Raw genomic sequence first — 21,335 nt, forward strand, 5'->3', positions numbered from 1 at the left:
CAAAGTTTGCCAGCCGGAACCCGTATCGTGTGTGTTCAGTTATCTTTTGTTTCCTTCTGCGAAACCCTAGAGACAAATTGGGACATGAGAAAGCTAAACTATGAAATTTTGAAAATAAAAATCCTGGAGATGGATTGGGACATGAGAAACCTAAATAAAATATTTATAAATCATGAGGATATATTTATAAGCTTCTAGAAATTAGATTTATCTCTAGAAAAACTTGGAAAATTTTCAAAACATTCTGATGAATGTCTAAACATATTAAAAAATCACAATAAAAATCTGAGAGGCCAGCATGAATGCAACATACATGAATGCTAAATGAATTCATGCTTCTTGTATCTCATTTTTTTATTGTGAAGTTTTTAAAACGTGCTTTGGCACTTATTAGGATATTTTGGGAGTTTTCAGATTTTTTTTTATTTTTTTCTCATTTTCTAGAGTCAAATCTAAAGCTTCTAAATATATTTTCATGAGCTTTTTACTGTTTGGGTTTAATATTTTTCTCCAGAATCTTTGTAAGCTTATAGATATTTTCCGTGGTTTAAAAACCTTATCAATTGTTTACTGGATTTTTAATAAAAAAAATATGATGAAACCACTTCGAAAAGCACTTCTAACAAGGATATTCAGCTAATTTAAATGGTTGAGTGTTGAAGGAGGCAGTTTGTCCTGTCTTAGAGGTAGAGGAAGTTAAAAATGTTTTTTTTTTTTCCAAATAGGCCTATCACCAGCAGCCGGTTTGGGAGGGGCGGGCCAAGTGCCACTGCGCCATCTGCCCATCTCTAGTCGCGGCACTGTAGGACCCTCGGCTATTCGGCTGCCTCCGGCTCTGCTTTCTGAGATGCTCTTCCTCGTCCGGCGGCACCGCCGCCTCGCTCTCCCCTTCTCCACTCTGCACGCACCCGCGCCCGCGCCCGCGCGCGCCTCCACCCCCACCCCGCCCTCCTCTCTCGACGCCTCGGCGGTGCTCGAGACGCTGTCCCTCTACGCCAACGACTGGCGCCGGGCGCTCGACTTCTTCCACTGGTCCGCCTCCCCCGCCGGCGCCAACTTGCCCCCGACCGCCGCCACCCTCGCCCGCGCCATCGACATCCTCGGCAAGCACTTCGAGTTCCCGCTCGCCACCTCTCTCCTCCTCTCCCACCACGATCCAGAGGACCCCGCCTTCCTCCGCCCCGCGCTCCGCGCCCTCCTCAACCGCCTCGCCGCCGCCAATCTCGTCGACGACGCCCTCCGCGCGTTCGACTCCACCGCCGCATCCATCGGCCTCCGTGACGAGGCCTCCTTCCACCTCCTCGTCGACGCGCTCTGCGACCACCGCCGCGTCGACGAGGCCGACCACCTATGCTTCGGCAAGGACCCGCCGCCGTTCCCGCCGGGCACGAAGACCCACAACCTGCTCCTCCGTGGGTGGGCTAAGACCCGCGCCTGGGCGCGCCTCCGGCAGCTCTGGTTCGACATGGACCGCCGCGGCGTTGCCAAGGACCTCCATTCCTACTCGATATACATGGATGCCCTTGCTAAGTCAGGCAAACCGTGGAAGGCCTTCAAGATTTTCAAGGAGATGAAGCAGAAAGGAGTTCGAATCGATACTGTTGCTTACAACACCGCGATCCATGCTGTTGGGCTCGCACAGGGCGTCGACTCTGCTGTAAGGTTGTACAGACAGATGGTTGATGCTGGCTGCAAGCCGAATACTGCCACTTACAATGCGATTGTCAAGTTATTCTGCAAGGAGGGCAGGTTCAAGGAAGGGTATGCGTTTGTTCAGCAGATGCACAAGACTGGCTGCAAGCCCGACGTGCTCACATACCATTGCTTTTTCCAGTATTTGAGCCGTCCACAGGAGGTCCTCGGACTGTTTGAGAAAATGCTTGAGAGGGGTTGCCAGCCAAGGATGGACACATATGTCATGCTTATTAAGAGGTTTGGGCGCTGGGGGTTCCTTCGGCCAGTGTTCATTGTGTGGAAGGCAATGGAAGAGCAGGGTCTTAGCCCAGATGCATTTGCATACAATGCACTTATTGATGCATTACTGCAAAAGGGTATGGTGGATTTGGCTAGAAAGTATGATGAGGAAATGCTTGCGAAGGGACTCTCACCTAAGCCAAGGAAAGAGCTGGGGACTAAGTTGCCAGAAGCAGAGTCTGATAGTGATAACGCATTAAACGGGGTGCTTTGATTTCTGAGATCTAGACAGGGATGGACATTATATTGTTCTACTACCCCATTGCTATAGTTGAAACAATGATTTGAATATGCTCATGTTCCCAAATATAGGCTGCTTTTTATTGAAGGAGATCTAATATGAATTCATGGATTTTATAAGGAATTGAAAGCAGACTGAATCATATTGCACATTGCATTGCCATCAATTATCATTAGGTTATTATCTGAAAAATCTGTGGAAGAGCTGGGCCTCCAGAGATTTATGTGTTCCTGGAATCATACGTGGACATGGTCACATGTGTTGGAAAAAGAATTGTGATATGCTCATGGGCCTCCACCAAGTTGACATAAGAAGTGGATGAGAGGACCAAGAAGAATCAGCAATAAAGCAAAGCCCATGTAGTTTGTAAAAACTATGGTCCCTATTCAGGCAGGTTCAGCTTGTTAAACAGCCTCATGGTGAAACCTGGAGCAGGAATACTGGAGGTATTTATTCAGCCAAGTCGGCATATCAGACCCAATTTTGTATTACTGAGTTAAGTTTGGATGATACCTGAAACGCAAAACTTCAGATGAAATGCAGATCTTCATGTGGTTGCTCTTCAGTGCAGTCTTCACAGCAGACAAACTGCTTGGCAGGGGATGGATGGCAATCATGGCATGCAAACTCACTTGTTAGATCTCTTGTTAGCAGCATGAACCTGGTTCTCCTTTGATTATTAACTGACTGTTCGTAACAGTTTAGGCATGCAGTGGCAACTTGGTCAGGTATAGATTTTCTTGAGCCTTGAAATGCTTCACAAAATCTGAGAAACTGATGACACAGCTTGCCGAGGGAAGTACCATGCAGGCCCATGAGGAGAAATTCAGAATATATACTTTTGAATGTTTGGAAAGAAAATGCAAATTTCTGAGTAGTTTGGAGGACATTGGCAATTGGCATGCCACGTACTGTGTTGTCAACACCACAGCAGGAATAGGAGGAAATTTCTGTAGGAAGTCCGCGTCGCTGGCTTTGCTTACTGTTGTCAAGCTTTTCAGTATTGTCTCTTTCTTTTCTTTTTTCTTTTCCGGTTCCAGTTTTCTTAGCTGATACATTAGCCATGCCACATACCTTTGTAATTTGACTCCCTTCAAAGAATCGGCAGAGAACTTGCCATTTTCCGCTAAACAAAGACCAAAGTAGTTGAGGAAGGACTTGTTAAAAATGTGTAGTTTCCATGCACTTGGGAGGAAGATTTATGTTGGAAACTTCTAAAATGTTAGATGCCTTGACTAGGAGTTTGATGATAAGAAGTGAGATGGAATGAGTAGTAGTTCCTCCTAGCATTATCAGTGAGTCATTATATCGTTGCTTCCTGAGAATCCAAGAAAGGATATATAGGACATCAATACATCTTAATGCAGTTATCTTTCCAGGTGTAGGAAAATGCAGCACTTTCTTCCTGGCACCTGATATTAGCGACAATTAATTTTCTCCATGCTGCTACCATACATTGCCTTTCTCCTAGATCAAGCTACTACCATAGCATGTTCAACGTGTTCAACAGAATGGCTCAACGTGTTCGACAGAATGGCTAAGAAGACACCCTAACTCTCTTTCTTTGCTTCCTTCTCCTAACATCACCTGGGACACCCTAACTCTCTTTCTTTGCTTCCTTCTAACATCATCTGGGACATGCAGAAAAATAGGTTCAGTGTATGTTTTTTTTTTGTCTCTATAGTATTGTACTGTATTCTGACATACGAATGACTCTGATTGCAGGCAATCATGTATGAAACTGTTGCCAGATTGTTCAAATATGTTCTTTTTTTTGTCTGTATATAGAATTACTGATTCCAATCAATCATGTATGAAATTGTTGTCAAATTGTTCAAATGTAAATGCTTCCTATGTAGACGATCCTATTGAATCTGTATGTGACATGCATAATCTTGATGGCAACCAGACGATCGACCATGTGTCTCCACTCACTCTCCAGGCGTACGTTTGCAGGTCCATGCATTCCGCTGTGCTGCTTATTGCTTGTATCAACTTATCCACCAAACTGTCGACAGCCTCGCCAGAACGGCAGCGTGCTGTTCCTGCTGCCTTGTCCGGCCACGGGCACGTAGGCACGGCCTGCTCCCGATACGCTACGGGGCGCTCATCTCATGGCCCCCATGTCTGCAGGCGCGCGTACCGGCAGCTACCACACTGTCTCCCGGGCCCAACGACACGACTTGCCTGAGGTCGAGACGTGTCCTGCACGTCCGTGTACCGTGTACGCGCGCAGGTGATCGAGCTAGCTGCAGGTCGCGTATCGCCGATGAACCGTACCGTTGCACCTGTGGCCTGTTGGGGGGAATCCGTCTGGCCGTCGGCCGCGCGGGGCCAGGCCGGGGGCCGGCCGGCGTGGCTGGAACCGTCCGTGCGGCCGGGACCGGAGCATGCATCGATCGGGAGAGCAACGCAGTAATGGCGCCGTGCCGACGGCCTGGGACATGTCGACGACACGCGAGGCCCGCGGGGCCGCGACCACGGCGCGTGCGTGCGCACGCGCATGCAGCGATGGGCGCCTCCGGCCGATTCGATCCGCTGGATGGCGCCCGCGGCCGTGCGTTAACGACTTTGTCCCCGGACAGGGCGGCGTGCGCGCGGGGCGACAACGCCGCGGCCGCGCCCAATGGGCGATGGGCCATGGCCAACGACCCGTCGGTAAGGGCGGTAGTACAGCGAGTCGGTGTCAGCGCGCGGCGCCGTGGAAAACGAACGCGCCTGCTGGGTCTCAGGCCTCACTGTTGCGTGCGCCGCCGGGCTCCACGCACGGAAAGGTCGACCGGCCGGCCGGCTCTCCACCTGAGACGTGTGTTCACACGAGCCCTCGTTGTCATATCAGAATCGGATCTGCGTGAATGGTGATCTAGGCGTGTCTATCTCGATGCACGACATGAAAGGATCGATGATAGATGCTGGAGCTCGATCGATCTCCGTGGTGATTACACGCTTACGGTGACTAATTCAGGCAGGCAATGGCGTGCGACGCCGTCGCTACACTGCGTGGCACGGCCCGCGCCGGACACGTTCCTTTTGGCCGTCCGTCGACGGAGCAAGCCGCCTGCCGGGGCGCCGCGGTCGAAAGCGGCCTAGTATCATGCCGCCGACCCGCCGTACGGCTCGCTAGGTAACCGCCATCTTGCATGCCTGGCCGCGAGCCACGACGACGACGGTGATCGATCTGATCTCCATGACCTCGCACCTATCATCGATCTATCGGGATCATCCGGGCGTCGATCGCGGTGGTGGCTTCCTAGTTGCGTCACATCGTGTTCGTGACAGCAGCAGCTTGTGGTTGTGGCTCCCTATGCCTGCGACACTGCAGTGGCAGCAGGCAGGGGTCCGGCCGATCACGGATCTATCGATCCATGAACAGACTCGGTTGATATGATGGACATGGCGAGTGATGGAGACGACGACGTGTTGCACGTGCGTACCGGCGGCCTGCCCGACAGAGCATCAGCTGGGCTCCTCGAATCGACGGGCTAACCGCTGCATTAACCCCACGGCAGCCGGCCCTGCTTGTTGCATTGTTGGCGATTGGCATATCATCTCGTGGCAAGTTTTGTCCACACGCGCCTCCTTACAAAGTGATGATGCTTGTTCACAAAGCTGTCGGATTTGTCAACGTAATTCTGCATTTTATAACGGGTATTCCACGTTTGCTGTAAATTAAATCCTTGCAGTTTAAACCCACTGAAATTATTAAAGTTTTGTATGTTTTGAAATGAACAAGCACATGGTCGCACAGAATGTAATAACCAATTTTAAACAACTAGTCCATCAACCCGTGGCACAGGCTAGAATTTTAGGAGATATAAATATTACGTATTGATTAATAATTCCTTCATTCTAAATTACAAAACATTTTAACTTTTCTATATATATTGTTTTTACTGTGTACTCCCTCCAGGTTGGAAGTTATTTTGGACAGCGATACGGTCTCCAAAGCATAACTTTGACTTCTTATTTTTATCAAAATATTTATTGAAAGTGATATATGTATATGTTTATGAAAGTATTTTTCAAGATAAATCTATTCATATGATTTTCACATTTCCAAACTCAACAACTTAAAAGCTATTTATAATTTATATTCCCAATGTTTGACTCAAGCCTTGTCCAAAATTAGGAACCTGGAGGGAGTATCTAGATAGTACATCTAAATGTATAGCAAAAGCTATGTATTTAGAAAAGTCAAAATGTCTTATAGTTTGGAATGGAGAGACTACATCTGATTAATAAATAATTACATATACTAAATCTATGTTTTTTTTCTTTTTGTTTTTTTTCTAACAGGATAGACATAATAGATACTCTCTAGCTATATCTAGTCATCATAAACTTATTAATTACTATTTCTTCAAGGAACTACTCTATATTTTATTTATTCATATTCATATTTTTTCTTTCCATGGCACCTCTATATATATTTTCCATATGCAATTACTTTAAAAGCTTACCATTAATCATGGTGGCTCTTATTGCATCATGTATCTTATGAAGTCATGAATTTAGATTTTGATTTTTTTAATATTCTTATTGAGTGTTGTATATTTTTCTCTCCTTAGGTTAAGTTGAAACTCTTGTTCTTATTGTATCTTTTATTAACTCTTCTTTTTGCACTTTTTAAATAAGGATTTTAAGTCATAGAGTATGTTCTTAAGTGCTACAATAGTATAATCCATTATTCGAAACATGCACCATATCACTTAAGATAAGTCATAGAGCTTGAAGTGAGATCTCGAATAGGGGTAGCAGTGCTAACCTCAAGAGAATTTTAATACTTAAATCTTATAATGATTGACTTTCTACTCTAAAATATTCTTAAAGGGCCAAAAATGTAGCCACCAATGGGCTTCCACACTTCTCAAGATGATTGAATTTCTCTATCAATAAACTATATTCGCAGTTGTGGTTATACTATCAATATAGGCATGTCAAATATTTTAGCTAAAATACATCAATATATCTAAAGTAGCAATCTATATAAATTATATGTTATGATTACTAATATGGTTTTAAATAATTTGTTAGTATGATTAGTGTATGAATTGTTAAGAAAATATCTTTTATACGATGAAACATAACATATGTATTTTATTGCTCATGCATGTTGGCACGACACATATATTAACTTTAATTAAAGCTTACTATATTAATATTGATAGAGGCGGGTAATGTAGAAATATATATATACTCTATTCATTATCTAAACAAATTTTATGTAGTAGGAGATGTTGATAATTAGATGTAGATTTGAGGGGGTATTTAATTTTTCCAACAATGAGATGAAATTTGAGTTATGCAATTTATTGATCATAATAAGAGGGTGTCGTTTATTAAATGCAAATTTAGGTGTAGTTTTATATCATGTTTGTTAACCACATATGTAGGTAATATAAATTAGAGTCATGAGTTAGGTTATATTGTTTCACACAATATCAGAAGCGGATAATTATTTAAAAAATAAAATAGATCCAATAGCTATTATTATTATCAATGGTGATTAGGTATACCTATTTGATGGTAAGATTTTTCTGAGTCTTATGAGAATTTATAGAATCTATCTTTTGTTTTCCTATCAATTCTAGAGAGGATTAACATGCAAGCTCCAGTGGGGACCTCTAGTTAGAATTTCTAGTACTTATCTTTTTTCTAGTGTGATATGTATTTAGTTGAAATCTAGTCTTAAGATATATAAACTCTTGATACAACCCTTTTTGTGACTTTTCACGTGTTAATTTGAAATTCTAGTATTCTTTATATTTTTTGATTTTTTTATTAAAAATAGTCTAGGTCCTAGTAGCATTGTTTTCCACATAAGTTGAAATTTGACTTGCATCACGACACTAAACATGTTGAATTTGTTATACCTGATTATATGTGTGCTTATTATTTATATATCATAGAGTGCATACAACTAAATTAATAATATTGATATGACATAATGTTTCAATAAAATGTATAAACTTATTTAAAATAATGGCTTATAAAATTTATTACCATAGAGTATTAATATAAAGTGTTATTGCTACGTGGTTTCTTAAGTGAACATTTTTCCATGTTTTATAAGTTGTTAAAATAAATAATTATCCTATATACATGGTGGAACATAACATTATAGTTATTTTATTTCACGATTATAGAAGTCTATAATTTAGGAATATATATGTATCGTACTTCATGGATATTGCTTTACTTCTTTGTAATAATATATACATTACTATTTACGTGTAGATTTCAAAGATTTTTTGTTTATTTTTATAATGACTAAGATACATACAAATATAAAGATAATTCCTTATATTATCTTCCACAACGACATATATGGATAGGTTGAATGCAAACTTAGAATATTACTTTGTGTTATCTTTCATAATGATAAAAGTAGATAATTTATAAAATCATCAGGAGGTATTTTAAATTATCTTTCATAATGATAGATGCAAATAATTTAGAATAAAGTTAGAGGATTATTTTAAATTATCTTTCGTAATGACAAAGCTGAGTAATTTAGGCCCAATGTTAGGGGGTTATTTTAAATTATGTTGAAATAGTGGCCATGGTGGGTAATAGTTCCAATTATTTTTCATAATGACAGGCGTGGATAATTTATATAGAAATATAGGGGGTTATTATGAATTATCTTTTATAATGACAAATGTGGGTAATTTACATGCAAAGTCAGGGGGTCACTTTATGTATTTTTCATAATGACAATGGTGAGTATTTTTTTTAATAAATTACAATAGATACAATGGCTATTATCGGTGATAATGATTCGAGTCTATCTAATCAAATGCCAGATGTTTCTGATTATTGTGAGAATTTCTAGAATTTATCTTTTTTCCTAGCGCGTTTCGTGAGAATTAACGTGGTGCCTCTGTTGAGGCCTCTAATTAGTAATAGTAAGATGTGGGTAGGCCTCGCGTATGAATTTGTTTTGACATAACGCATGTCTAGATATATAGCAAATCCGATATATCAAAAAAGTCAAAGTGACTTATAATTTGGAATAGAGGGGTGTCAATTAATTTATGTGTAGGAAAAACGTCGAATATTAGATGACTGAGTACACAGCTTACACATATGGAGGCCTAAAAGACCCGCCACATACCTACATCCGTCTAGAAATATAATAATGAGTTTTTTCTTAAGTCAAACTATACATCGTAAGTGCAAGTCTACATAAAATAGTATAAGCGTCTACCACACAAATTATGAAATGTATATACTCCCTAAACCGATAAGAATCCAATTTTGCGAACTAATCATAGATCAGCCGGTTAGGTTCCTTGGGATGAAACCTACCCACCCAGTTTAAGTTCTTGACTTGGTATGGGTGTTCGCATTTTCCTAAATTTATTCCAGAATTTAACGGCACTATGTTTTCAGTGGTAGGCGACGTCCCTGTCGACAGCGAGGCGCCTGTGGTGTGCTTATAGGGGTAGGGTTTGCGTATGTGTGTTCGTAGGGGTGAATGTGCGTGCGTGTTATGGACGTCTACGTTGTATCGTGTAATTCTAAAAAAAATGCAATTTTAGATATGAACCTAGACAAATATTTGTGGTTTATACCATTCTTTTTAGGAAGGAGGGAGTATATTGCATAATGCATTTACCAATGTGCTAGTCCAATGTTGTAAGTATTATTATTTTTTATATAAACTTGGATTCAGAAAAAAATGACTTTGTACAAAAGGATTTCCTTTTTTTTTACCAAAAAGATATATCTATAACAGAATAATGTGAACACGGTCGGTTCTTTGACCTTGACCTTTGTTGCTTATTTGGCCTTACTCGGCAGCGGAGGAACGGATAATAATGCTGGTAGCCTAGCGACGGGGGAAGGGGAGTTGGCCGCGGCCCGCGGGTGGTTGCAGTGCAGTGCAGCTAGGTACTGCTCCCTCCGTCCGATAAAGATTACAAACGGAGGGTGAGAGCGTTGTCTGTGAAAGAATACAAACAGAGGGGGTGACAGGTATATGAATATGACCCGAGTAGCTGTCGTTTGTGTCTCTTGATCCCACCATCCAAAAAATATCCTTCCTTGCCCTTAAAAAAAATCTCCTTCCTTAGCACTTTCCTCGTCACCACACATTACAGCTCGCATGTCATCCTCATCCACTCTGACTCTCCTCCACCGCCTGCAACTCCATTGACCGCGCCTCCTCTCGTACCAGCGCAACCGGTCCGAGTCTCATGCTCTCTCGCTGCCTGTGTGCCGTGCCAGGGCCAGCCGCGCGCCTCCCTTCTGCTGCTGCCGCTCGCCAGCGTCGGAGCCACGCTCCCACCATCTAACCTTCGTTGCCACGCAGTGTCTCTCCCTGCGTCGGAGATTGCGAGAACAAAGCGCCTGTTGCCGCCAAGCCCTTCGCGGTCCGAAAGCTGAGCACGCGTGAGCCTACTTGCCGCAGCGCTGCCCGACGACGCACGCCAGCCAGACCCGCGAAACCACGAAGCCGCCGTCGAAACAATCTTCCGCTGCATCTCCCTTAGCTCGCTTGACCGCACCGCCTCCTCCATCTTCTGTTCCATCTCCCACTTCCCCTTCTCCATCCTTAGGCCTCGCGCGTCAATGGGAATGGCTGGATCTCGATGCCGCCCTTTTCGCACCCGTACTCATGCATTTCCTCCATGGTTGGGATATAGTCATCATTAACTACAAAAAAAATATAGGTGCTGATTGTGTTCATCTGGAACTAAACAAATGTACATCCATTTATTGTTTGATGGCTTAGTTTAACTTGTTTTTAATCATTGTAATCTACATTTGTGGAATGTGAAAATTATTAACAACTAATAGCTAAATGTACATTATTCGTATATTTTGCAGGAACTTCTCTACTGGACATGGTACTACATGCAGTGTGGGCACTGGTTGGAGGTTCTGTGTACGTAATTCTTCATCCTAAAGTCTCTATTGGACATGGTACCATATTGACCCACTAATTCATCAACAAATAAACCTTGAATATGAGATAAATTCAAAGTAACAAATCTCTGGCAATAGCTGCCGCTATAGCCAGCTATAGCTGTTTTAGGCACTACACCACTATTTGTACCCACATTCATTTTAGCCTGTTTTAGCCAGGTATTAGCCTTATGAGAACTCTGCAACTAAATGTCTATAGCCAGCTATTTGTTACAGTAGATAAATTATGTCTAGTCCAATCTGATTATGTGCTATAGCTTTCAATACAATGTCATATAGTCCTTCGATTAAGTAACTCTACATTGAATTTATTCCTGAGCATGCATGTATGTAACCAATGGCTCAGAAAGGATCTTAACTTGTAAGCCATTGTATTTTCTATTAAGCACTAATAAAAAAGCATGTAGGCAAACTATTGAAGAAAATACATACAGACAAAAACACTTACAATGGTCTAGATCTGGTTGATAGGAAGCATGTAAGTTGAGATCAAAAAGATCACCATAAACATCAAAGTTGTCATTTCCATCTGCACTAGCACCTTCGTCCCCTGTAGCTATGTCATCATCTCCAACAAAAACATGGAAAGGCTCTTCATCATGTGCAGGCTGCATATTAAGGTCTGGTATGGCTTCTCCTCCCCCATCTGGTAGGTGGTGTTCATCAAGAGCAGGTGAGTTTTGTGAGGTTGGAGTACTCCAATAACTTAGATAAGTGAAGAGACAAGTACCTGGGCTGATTATTTAGTTTTGCACTCCAGTAATCTCAACTCCAACAAGATCATCTTGATGTGCATCATGGATCTGGAATAGATCATCCTCATCTTCAAGCTGCTGCTCGTTGAGGTCTGGTAAGGTCTCTCCCTCGTCAGGTGGTGGATTGTTCAAATCTAAAGCCATGGGTTCTAAGGAAAGGGGGTGAAGAAAGATGGTGAGACAGACATCGCCATGCTTTTATAAGCCAAGGAAGGAGTAAATGTCGGCATCTAAAATTTGTAATCTTTGCTTTCAGCCACTTGAAAATGGCACCAACTGAAATGGCTCCAGATGAAATGGCGCTGCAGAGAATTTGTACCTACTGTAAAAGAAATGAGCTGCCCACTTGTTAGCGTGATTATGTACACATATTGTTATCTCCCTGTCCGTCTGCACTCCTCATGATAGGCTACAGGCTTTTTTACTGTCAACACCACTAGAGGTACACACGTAGTCGTTCAACCCTATTGAGTTGGAAGCTAGAATTGCTTCCTCTTTCCCGAACAGAGGGAGTACCGTACTAGCCCGCATGCCCCACGAGCCGATCATCTGTATCTGTCAGACGTCCAATCGATCCGGCGCGCATAAAAAACCGCGAGCGCGCGAGTCGTTGCGGGGCTACTGGCACGATCGCCGACCGCCCGGCCGCGTCGTACGCGCCGGGGTCGTCTTGAGCCACCAAGTGGCACAGTGCAAAGCGCCCCTCTGTCGGTCGGCCCTTGCCCCATGACTCCATGAGAAGAGAAAAAAGGGGCCTTCCTTTTTGCGTCGTGCGCCGCGTTGCCCGATCGACCGTCCGTCCGTGGACTGCAGACAGGGACTGGACGGCCTGCTTTGAGGTTAGCGGCCAGCATTTGCCGTGATCATCGTCTCTTCGTCGTGCGGACGACAGGGACGTACGTACAGGGCCTATTTTGACCATTTGCATCTGCATGCATCTGATCGGTGGTAGTGGTAGTGGTAGTGGTACTGGATCCAAACACACATGACACACCGTTGTTATATAGTATTACGTTAATGCCAACCAGCAATGCTCGGCCGGTGTCAATCGTATGCCGCTGGCCCGCCCGGCCGGCAAGGCATTTTTTTTTTTGGTTGTTGTTGACAACAGGCAAGGCAAATTATTGAAGCCTCAAGGGCGTACGTACACGTACGACGCACGGCTACCGTGCACAACCGTGGTATTTCTCAGGTGCACAGCATATGTCGTCGATCGAATTCGCAATATGTTTGGCGTGCAGCTTTTAAGCTAGGCTCACCCCTGTTTCGGACCATGAGATGTACTAAAGTTCAGCCGCACGTTCAGGAGACACAACACAACAGGCATAGTAATTTGAAGGAATGTTTAGGCAGGTAGCCAAGTAGCCTAGCACTGTACTGTACGTCCACAGGAGGGCGCGGCGCGTAACGTAACCTGTCACGCGCGCGCGGCGTGCGTGCCCGGTGCCCGGGCTTTGAACAGCATCTGGTCAAAGGCGCCGTCGGGATGGCTGATGCATCGGATCTCTTCCCACCTGGACTCATCAGCCAGAGGCTCAGAGCAGTGACACCACACACACCTCCTGAGCCCTGATCCACACAGCTTTCAGCTTTGAATTGAAGAGCCTACGGTACGCCTAGTACACTCCCACTGTAGTAGTAAAAATGCATGCCCCAGTGCTCCTGGTACGGTGGCCAAGTTCCAACGTGCCCAAACTCCCACGCCCACCAGGCCAGGCCAGAGGCCAAGGCCACACTGTACTAGTACTGCTTCCTCCCAGTTACGTACCCGGGCCTCCACTTCTACTCCACTCTCCTTCCAACATCTGCACCGCATCCACACCGGTTCTTTTTACACACCAACTTTTACCACACATGCATGCATGATTGCTTGCTTTACTAGTCTACTATGCTCTTCAAGTCCTCATCATACAAACCTGATCTCGTTTAGTAGTTTTTTCAAGCTTACTTTCAGCTAGGGGAATCCTTTTAGTTAAATTTTTTTTCTCGAACGTGCATCGCACGGGATTCATTAAGCGGGAGGAGATTGTTCAAACTCAAATTACAAATATAAGCAGCAGTAATCCTGACATTACTGAGGCTCAACAGCCCTACGGCAGCACGTGGTCGTGATTTACATTTGCACGAAAATGCGACAAGGGGCTAGCATCCTACAGCAACGCAAGCATCGACATCAGGTGTTTGAAGCCCGCTAAAGACCAGTCATTGGCCTCCTCCAGAATCTTGCGAGCTAAGAAGTCCTCTGGTGAACGAAGCGGCAGTGCCGTTAAAAGTCCTGGCGTTCCTCTCTTTCCAAAGAGTCCAGCCGACGAGGAAGAAGAGGGAATCGAAACCCTTCCGCACATGCTTATCAAACCGCTTCCTGCTGCGCAGCCACCACGGAAGCACCTCCTCCTCCTGAACGGTGATAGACATCGGCGAGGTGGAGCCTTTTAGTTAAACTAAACTAGAGTACTCTTACTCTGCAAACTAACACTCCAACTGACATGGGCCGGATAATTATATTTGACCTTCTCAAAAGAATAGTATTTGAGTCCTTTCCAGTCACCAGAGGATCTTGTGTGTATCTAATGCCGTGCATTATTCTAGTGCGTGCGTGCTGCTGTTGAGGTACGGTAGGGCTTAACTAGTTTTTAATGGGTTTAGCGTAGGTCATGTCGAGTAATAATAATAATATAATGCTGCATGTCCATGGCAAGAGACAGGGCGATGTGCCGGTCCGAAGGAGAGCCGAGAGATCAGGTGGTACATGGCATGTTTGCTGAATTGCTGTATGAGCGGCATTGACTCGGTTGGGACTCGGGAGCTTTGCCTTGGGAACGAAATTTGTTCAAACTAACGTACACTCCCTTCACATTCTTTTTGTTAGCCCGCGCATCGTGCGCACGTACGATACCACCACCACAACAATGTCTGTCGTTATTGCAGTTCCTACATACTGTATCACCATTAAAAATATCATCCTTAAGGGTGCTACTCCCTCCGTTCGTTTTTAGTGACAAAAAAATTGACTTTAAACAATCACGTTCCGACCAATTTAGTCCAGTGACATAGTATAGACTATGGTTGTTGGATTCGTATTTAAATGCATTTTTCTTGCTATGATATTGTTTTTATAGATTACTATAGTAAGAAATCTACGGGCAAAGATCGATTTTGATCCGTGAAACTATTGTCTACTAAAAACAAGGATACAAATGTAATTCTAGCACAGAACCAAGTTTAAAGTGTTTTAATTTAACTAACTATATATAGAAAATATTAACATTTATGATATCAAATAAGTATGATTAGATTTGTCATACGATATATTTTCATAGTATACTTATTTGACGTCATAAACATTAGTATTTTTACCTATATAGTTTAGGTTAAATTTTAGGCGCTTTAACCAAGAAAAAAATCTAAAATTGTATTTTTTTACAGAGGTAGCACTACTAGGAAGTAAAGTAAACTAGGTGGATGATTTATGTAACTCATCTGATTTAACAAACAAAAATAGTTGTGCTAAGTAATCTGCATGGTTGGCGAAAGGCCTCTCGCTGAGACGGTTAGAGCGTTGTCCTTGGTTCGATTCTCCGTGGGAGCGAATTTCAGATTGAGGGTAAAAAAAATCACCCGTCTGTCCCATGGCCAAAGCATAGGTCAAAAGGCCTAGTCTGGTTCTCATAGAGCAACGGTGCCCCTTATTAGGGTGAGACAGGGGTTCGAAGGTTTTTCTCGACACGTGTGAGAAGGTCTTCTGTATCGTAACAATGGCCGGGGTGAGGTCTTAACCCCTGCCGGTCATTTTTTTAATTTGCATGATTGGAGCAGGTTAACTAGTTCCCCTAAAACCTGGCTTTACTTTTGGCTGAAAAGAACTGTACTTAGTTTCGTTCAATTATTTCATGGCAGTATTGTTCTAGCACCTCTGATGATTGTCAATATGTAGGACCAGAAATGGTTTGCAAATTTCACTAGCTAGCTGCAATCTCTGGCTATATATCAGAGTTAACTAAAAAATTGTTCCATCTGAGCTTACATCAGAGAACGTAGTCATGTAGAGTTGAAGTCAACAGTACCTTCCTCAAGATTGCCGTTGGTTTTATTATTCCTATGAAGAGAGTATCCATCCAAAAGTCAAAAACTTGCAGTCCACCTACTACTTCTGAATCAGTTACGGTAACATATCTGAATCCAACCATACTTGCAAGCATCAGGGACCATCCCACCTCGCCTTCTGCTAAGATTCAGAAATCAGAAAACCCAGGGGAGTTTGGATTTCTGAGCAGTGGTCACAAGCATGTCAGAAACCTGCAAAGACTCAGCTCTTGCAGGCGAGTTTGTAACAGTAATCAGGGGCAGCATACCTACTGCGTGCTCCATTGTAGGAGTAGTTTTATAACTGCGTCACGACAAGCAAAGTGAGATATATAAATTAAACTAGCACCAAGTTCTAATTTGGAGGGAACATCCTTCCTTAAAAAGTGATAGCCCAACCAAAACTCAAGATACAACCACGGTACATCGCTGGATTAAAGAATTGCCTTCGATCCAGCCTTCCTAATTGTTTTTTAAGCTGCCCTTAGTTGGGGAGAGTTTGACATGTCAGTGCTCCATCACTGCAGTGGGCAAGGCCGGGGGAGACCAGTGCCGGTGTATATATATACAGGCGCCTGAGGTCACTTGGCCTCAGCCTTGCCGCTTGCTCCCATTCCATCCTACTGCTCGATCTAGCTACTTCACATTCAGCAGCAGGACAAACCACCGCATCTGGTTCTTCGATCGATTTGTTTTTGGATCAGCACAGCACAGCACAGGAGGAGATGAAGATGAGGACTCCTGCTATCGCCTTTGCTGCTCTTCTGATGCTGCTGCTTCTGGCTACAAGAGCACATGGTATGCTTCATGCATGGCCATCTCCTCCATTAGTGCTCCCTTTGTGAGGTGTATCCGTCCTGGACTGATATGACCATGCATATTCCTCTCTATTTCTCTAAGCAGGAATCAGGCTGGACAGGCAGTTGCATGAAGCAATCAATAGCAAGGTCAGTTCAGTATACAAATACATATACCATACACGAGCTACTTTGATCGAAGCACTTCTTCCGATCCTACAGTATGAAATTAGACTAGATTTGCAGTTTTGCTTATTTTGCTGTCTTCTCTCCGTGACAACCAGAAGATGGCCGACCCCAAGACCGGCGATGCCGAAGCATCCATTGCTGGCGACCCGGTGAAGAAGCACTGCACTCCGGATGGGCGTTGCTCAGGTACAACGAAGCAGATGACCCCTACTCCTCCTGTTGTTGCCAGGGATAGCGAAGTGATGATCAGCGCGCATGCGGCGCCGAGGTTCCATGAGGATTACTATGGGCCAAGTGGCCATGAGCCTAATCACCACTGATCAAGCTGTTCGAGCAAACCATTTCTACCTCTACCCTTTTTCTTAGCCTAGCTACCCGTAGTCGTTCTTCTCTCTCCATGCTTCTTCACCATCTTGGCCTGGAGAATGTAAAGGGAGAAGCTAGCTAGCTAGTTGTAGCATTGTTCTGTTCCGCACCAGGTCAATATCTCTGTTTTTTTAATGGAAAGGTCAATATTTCTGTTATGTATGAGTACTTGTAATCTAGTTGATTTAAGCACATTTTAGCTCTGCACACAGCTTTGGTCTTTCCTGCTCGAACTTTTCTTCATATATATTCTCTCTGTGGATGCTTGCATTTATTCACGTGCGAGACCAACCCACGGTTCTACTCTCTGGACAGCACGTAACGGTACTAGCAAGAAATAGGAAATTCAGCATGTCAGTCGACGGCTACGGCTATGGCTAGGCATTAGTACAGTAACATTTTACACACAACCCTTTGGTCCCGTGCAGTAGTCAATTGCATCAAGTTGGGGCATAGAATATACGCTAGGCAAGCTTTTGGCATCTTTTTTACCTTCCGCACCAGTACAACAACTTTTTAATGTAACAGGTGGTTTATTTGTAACCTTTGATGTTGCAGGAAAGGTGAAAAAGGCACTGGCGCACGCTGAAGCAGCAGCGGAAGCGAAGCAGCAGGTCAGTGTGCGTTTTCAGTGTTTTCAGTCTAGCTAACTTTCAGCCACCATCTGAACATTCTCACAGTGTCATGCCATGCATGCACACATGCATGTTCTGCTTCTCATGCATGGCGCTCCCACTCATGTTTTATACCCACTTCTTGGATCTCGATCTACTTATGTACGTACAGAGCAATTCGACGGGAAATGATCACCACACGGCGGTGGACATCAAGGCCGACACGCAGCAAGGGCGCCGTCACGAAGCGGCGGAGGCGACGTCGTCCGCGGCTTCTTCTTCCCCGGCCCCGCCGGGCGTGGCGGCGCGGCAGACGTACCCGGACATCATGGACATCGCCGGCATGGACTACTCGCCCGCCACGCGAAAGCCTCCCATCCACAACTGAACGCCGGGCTTGGTGGGCTACGAATCGAAGATCACCAGCAGCACGTGAGTGGTGCACGCAGCACAAGTGCTAGCTACACAGGCCTATGTAGCTAGTGGTGCTTGAGACTGGCCTATTAGCTTTGTTTGTTTGTTCATTAGATTAGCTGCTAGCTGTAGTAGCTAGCGAGTGCTCGATCGACCCGGTCCGCCGGTCAGTCCTGCTGATCCTGAATAGAATAGCGCGCGTACAGTCTAGTGTGACCCATCGATACTGGACAGCATCGCAGGAAATGCTGCGCCTTTTGTGACGACGATACTAGTACAAAAGCTTGCTTGGCCCTTGTTTAGATTTTAGTTAGGAATCAGTATTTGATACTGTAGCATTTTCATTTGTATTTGATAATTATTGTTCAATCATAGCCTAACTAGGTTTAAAAGATTCGTCTCGTAGTTTATAATTAAACCATGTAGTTAGTTATTTTTTTTATCTATATTTAATACTCCATACATGTGTCCAAAGATTTGATGTGATGGAGAGAGAGTGAAAAAACTTACAATCTAAACAACGTTGGCGTTTTTCATCTCGAGTCCCCCGCGGACCGACGACGTACCGTGCTCTAGTTTTGACCGCGCTACTATGCTGTACGTACTCATCATGACCCATCGACTTGTAATAATGTACTCATTAGTACTACTTTGTCAGTAGCCAAAGCTTCCAATCAGACCAGGGGACGGGTTGGTGCGGCGGCCGGCCGGCCATCGACAGGGAACGATCTGCCACATGCGGCTGTGCGCGCTCGATTAATTAGGCGGCCGGGTGGTGGGTTAAGCCGTAGCGGCGTGCAGTGCCGGCGCGCGGAGCCCCCGTCCCCATACGTGCGTGCGTTGCTGGGTTAACAGTGGGGGCCGGCACGGCGCGTTCCTGTCGCGCGCCCGCCGAGCCGTGTCGCTTTCCGGCCGGGCGGCTGGGGGGCACCGGCAGGGACGTACGTGCGCGCGCGCGTCTGATGCGGTTGCGCCGCGCGCGCCCACTCCTGCGATGGCGATGCGGCCCGCGAGCGGGGCGGCAGCCCGGGCGGGACAGCCGCGCGGTGCCCACGGCCCACGGGGAATTCTCCGGTCGCCGCTCGTTGCTCGTGCGCACTTTGACGATCACGCACGTACGTGCTCCGGAAGCCACCATATTACGTGACGGCACGGCGTTGCTAGCCTGTCTCTGTCCGTCGACCGCCATGCTCGCGTACGCTACGCCACCGCGCAATAAGGCCGGCCCGTAGAAAAACACTGCATGCGCCACGGCACGGCACACATGCGGGCACAGAGCATGATGATGATATTGGTGGACGGGCAATGGGATGCTGCGTGACTGTTACCACTGTAACGACGACCAGAGGCTGTTACTGACGTCCCGCTACAGCTTTCGACGATCGGGTCTTCAGTCGATCTTGACTCCGATCCTCTGCGGCACATGTACGCATGCATGCATGATGCGTGCTTTGGGACGTGTATCTACAGTGGTCACCAGACCAGGGGCAGTCATGCAGAGTAGTGGAAGCACCGGCCGGCCGGCCGGCCGGAACACGGAACGCGCGTAAATTCAGCTCTGACGGGGGTGCCTTTGTTTAGTGCTTTTACTGTAGTCTGTGCTCGCGTTTTTGTATGGCTGTACGCTGACAACCACCTGACGATGTTGGATGATTGCCTGCCCCGCTGCCCTGACTGCGCCGTTCGGATGGATCGGAAGCGAAGCTAGTGAGAGAGAGAGATAAACAAGTCGCAGCGGCGGGCCGGGCATCGCGGAACAAGAAGGATGGATAGGTTTCCTTCAGCGCGCGCCCATCCTGCTGCTCGAGTACATACATATCCTATCTTGCTCGATCAGAGATCACAGAAGACTTGAGAACCTCCTGTTGTTTTTGTTTTTTCGTTTATTGAAAGTATAAAATACTCGGGACAAACTGGGAAACCAAACTGCCTCCTTGAATATACTATTACAATATTATGCTGGATTGCAGCGGGGGACGCACAGAGCGCCTCAGAGCAGGAATGGGTAGAAAAAAATTCAGAGTTGAATGATGCTGTTATATTTTTCAGTACTAAACCGCGGACCAAAGGAGTGCAATTTATAATTGAACCAATTTTTTTTTTAAAAAATGACTAAATTTATAGAAATTTAAGTCCTTAAATAGATTTATTACTATGGAAATTTATTTTTTAAGTAATCTAATAATACTTACTCGCTCCGTCCTAAATAAGTGCACATCTCGCGTCTCGAAGAGTCAAACAATCTCGAGTTTGATTTTATTTTTAGAAAATAGTATATTGACATTTGTATATCTAAATAGCTTTGTTATAAAAATATATGGCATGATTAATTTAATAAATTTTATTTGATATCATAACCTTAGTACATTTCATATACGAAAAACTCTACGTAACTCCTTTAACTATTCAGGGTGGACTACTACACCCCCAAACTATAAAACCATATTTTTTACCACCTGATCTTTCCAAATCAGGTCAAATAACCCCTGAAGGCGGTTTTGGACGATGGTTTTTGCTACAGTGACGGTGGTTTTATTTTTTTATTTTTTTCGCTGAATCTTTAAAAAAATCATAGTAAATCACAGAAAAATCATAAAATGGAAAATTCAATTTTGTTGGACTCCACATGAGTAGAACTACACAGTGAACATATAATATGGCATTCGTTAGTACAAAGTTTTTGCTGTAGATTTAGATCTATGCTTTTCTGTAATTAATTGGAATAATTCATAACTGCAGCTTCTATGGTCCAATTGTGGTAAAATTTTTATGGTGGTCTAATTATTGTATGCTTGAACTGTAGTAAAAATTTCATACTCATTGGATCATGTATAACTTAATTATAGATTTACTTAGGTTTATGCTTGTTAAATCTATGCTTTATCTAGTTTGGGGGGTGAAGTAGACTACCCTGAATAGTTGAGGGGGTTACGTGGACTTTTTCCTTTTCATATATATTTAGCTATTG

The 21,335-nt window shown here is 44.5% G+C and overlaps 2 protein-coding genes and 1 long non-coding RNA gene across 6 annotated transcripts; all 3 read left to right on the forward strand.

Annotated features, from left to right (window-relative positions):
• The first annotated feature begins 777 nt into the window (after positions 1-777).
• On the forward strand, positions 778-2,364 carry LOC136497807 (pentatricopeptide repeat-containing protein At1g80550, mitochondrial-like). Its single transcript, XM_066493667.1, has one exon. The coding sequence runs from the start codon at positions 848-850 to the stop codon at positions 2,186-2,188; it is 1,341 nt and encodes a 446-aa protein (XP_066349764.1). The 5' UTR covers positions 778-847; the 3' UTR covers positions 2,189-2,364.
• Positions 2,365-10,561: 8,197 nt separating this feature from the next.
• Positions 10,562-12,187, forward strand: LOC136498585 (uncharacterized). 2 transcript variants are annotated; one of them, XR_010769662.1, is made up of 3 exons: positions 10,562-10,926; positions 11,051-11,822; positions 11,910-12,187. It is a non-coding gene; the product is annotated as an uncharacterized lncRNA (long non-coding RNA). The 2 variants fall into 2 exon arrangements; XR_010769661.1 differs by having other exon boundaries at positions 10,562-10,893.
• Positions 12,188-16,600: 4,413 nt separating this feature from the next.
• On the forward strand, positions 16,601-18,668 carry LOC136495199 (uncharacterized). Of its 3 annotated transcripts, none has more exons than XM_066491181.1 (5): positions 16,601-16,785; positions 16,888-16,934; positions 17,072-17,159; positions 17,898-17,953; positions 18,126-18,668. In XM_066491181.1, exons 1-5 carry the CDS (start codon positions 16,713-16,715, stop codon positions 18,339-18,341), a joined length of 480 nt encoding a protein of 159 aa, XP_066347278.1. In that variant the 5' UTR covers positions 16,601-16,712; the 3' UTR covers positions 18,342-18,668. The 3 variants fall into 3 exon arrangements, with proteins under 3 accessions (XP_066347278.1, XP_066347277.1, XP_066347279.1); XM_066491180.1 differs by having other exon boundaries at positions 16,891-16,934; positions 17,069-17,159; XM_066491182.1 differs by having other exon boundaries at positions 16,891-16,934.
• The last annotated feature ends 2,667 nt before the right edge of the window (positions 18,669-21,335 follow it).

Source organism: Miscanthus floridulus, chromosome 12 (assembly GCF_019320115.1).
Source record: "Miscanthus floridulus cultivar M001 chromosome 12, ASM1932011v1, whole genome shotgun sequence".
Classification (NCBI taxonomy): domain Eukaryota; kingdom Viridiplantae; phylum Streptophyta; class Magnoliopsida; order Poales; family Poaceae; genus Miscanthus; species Miscanthus floridulus.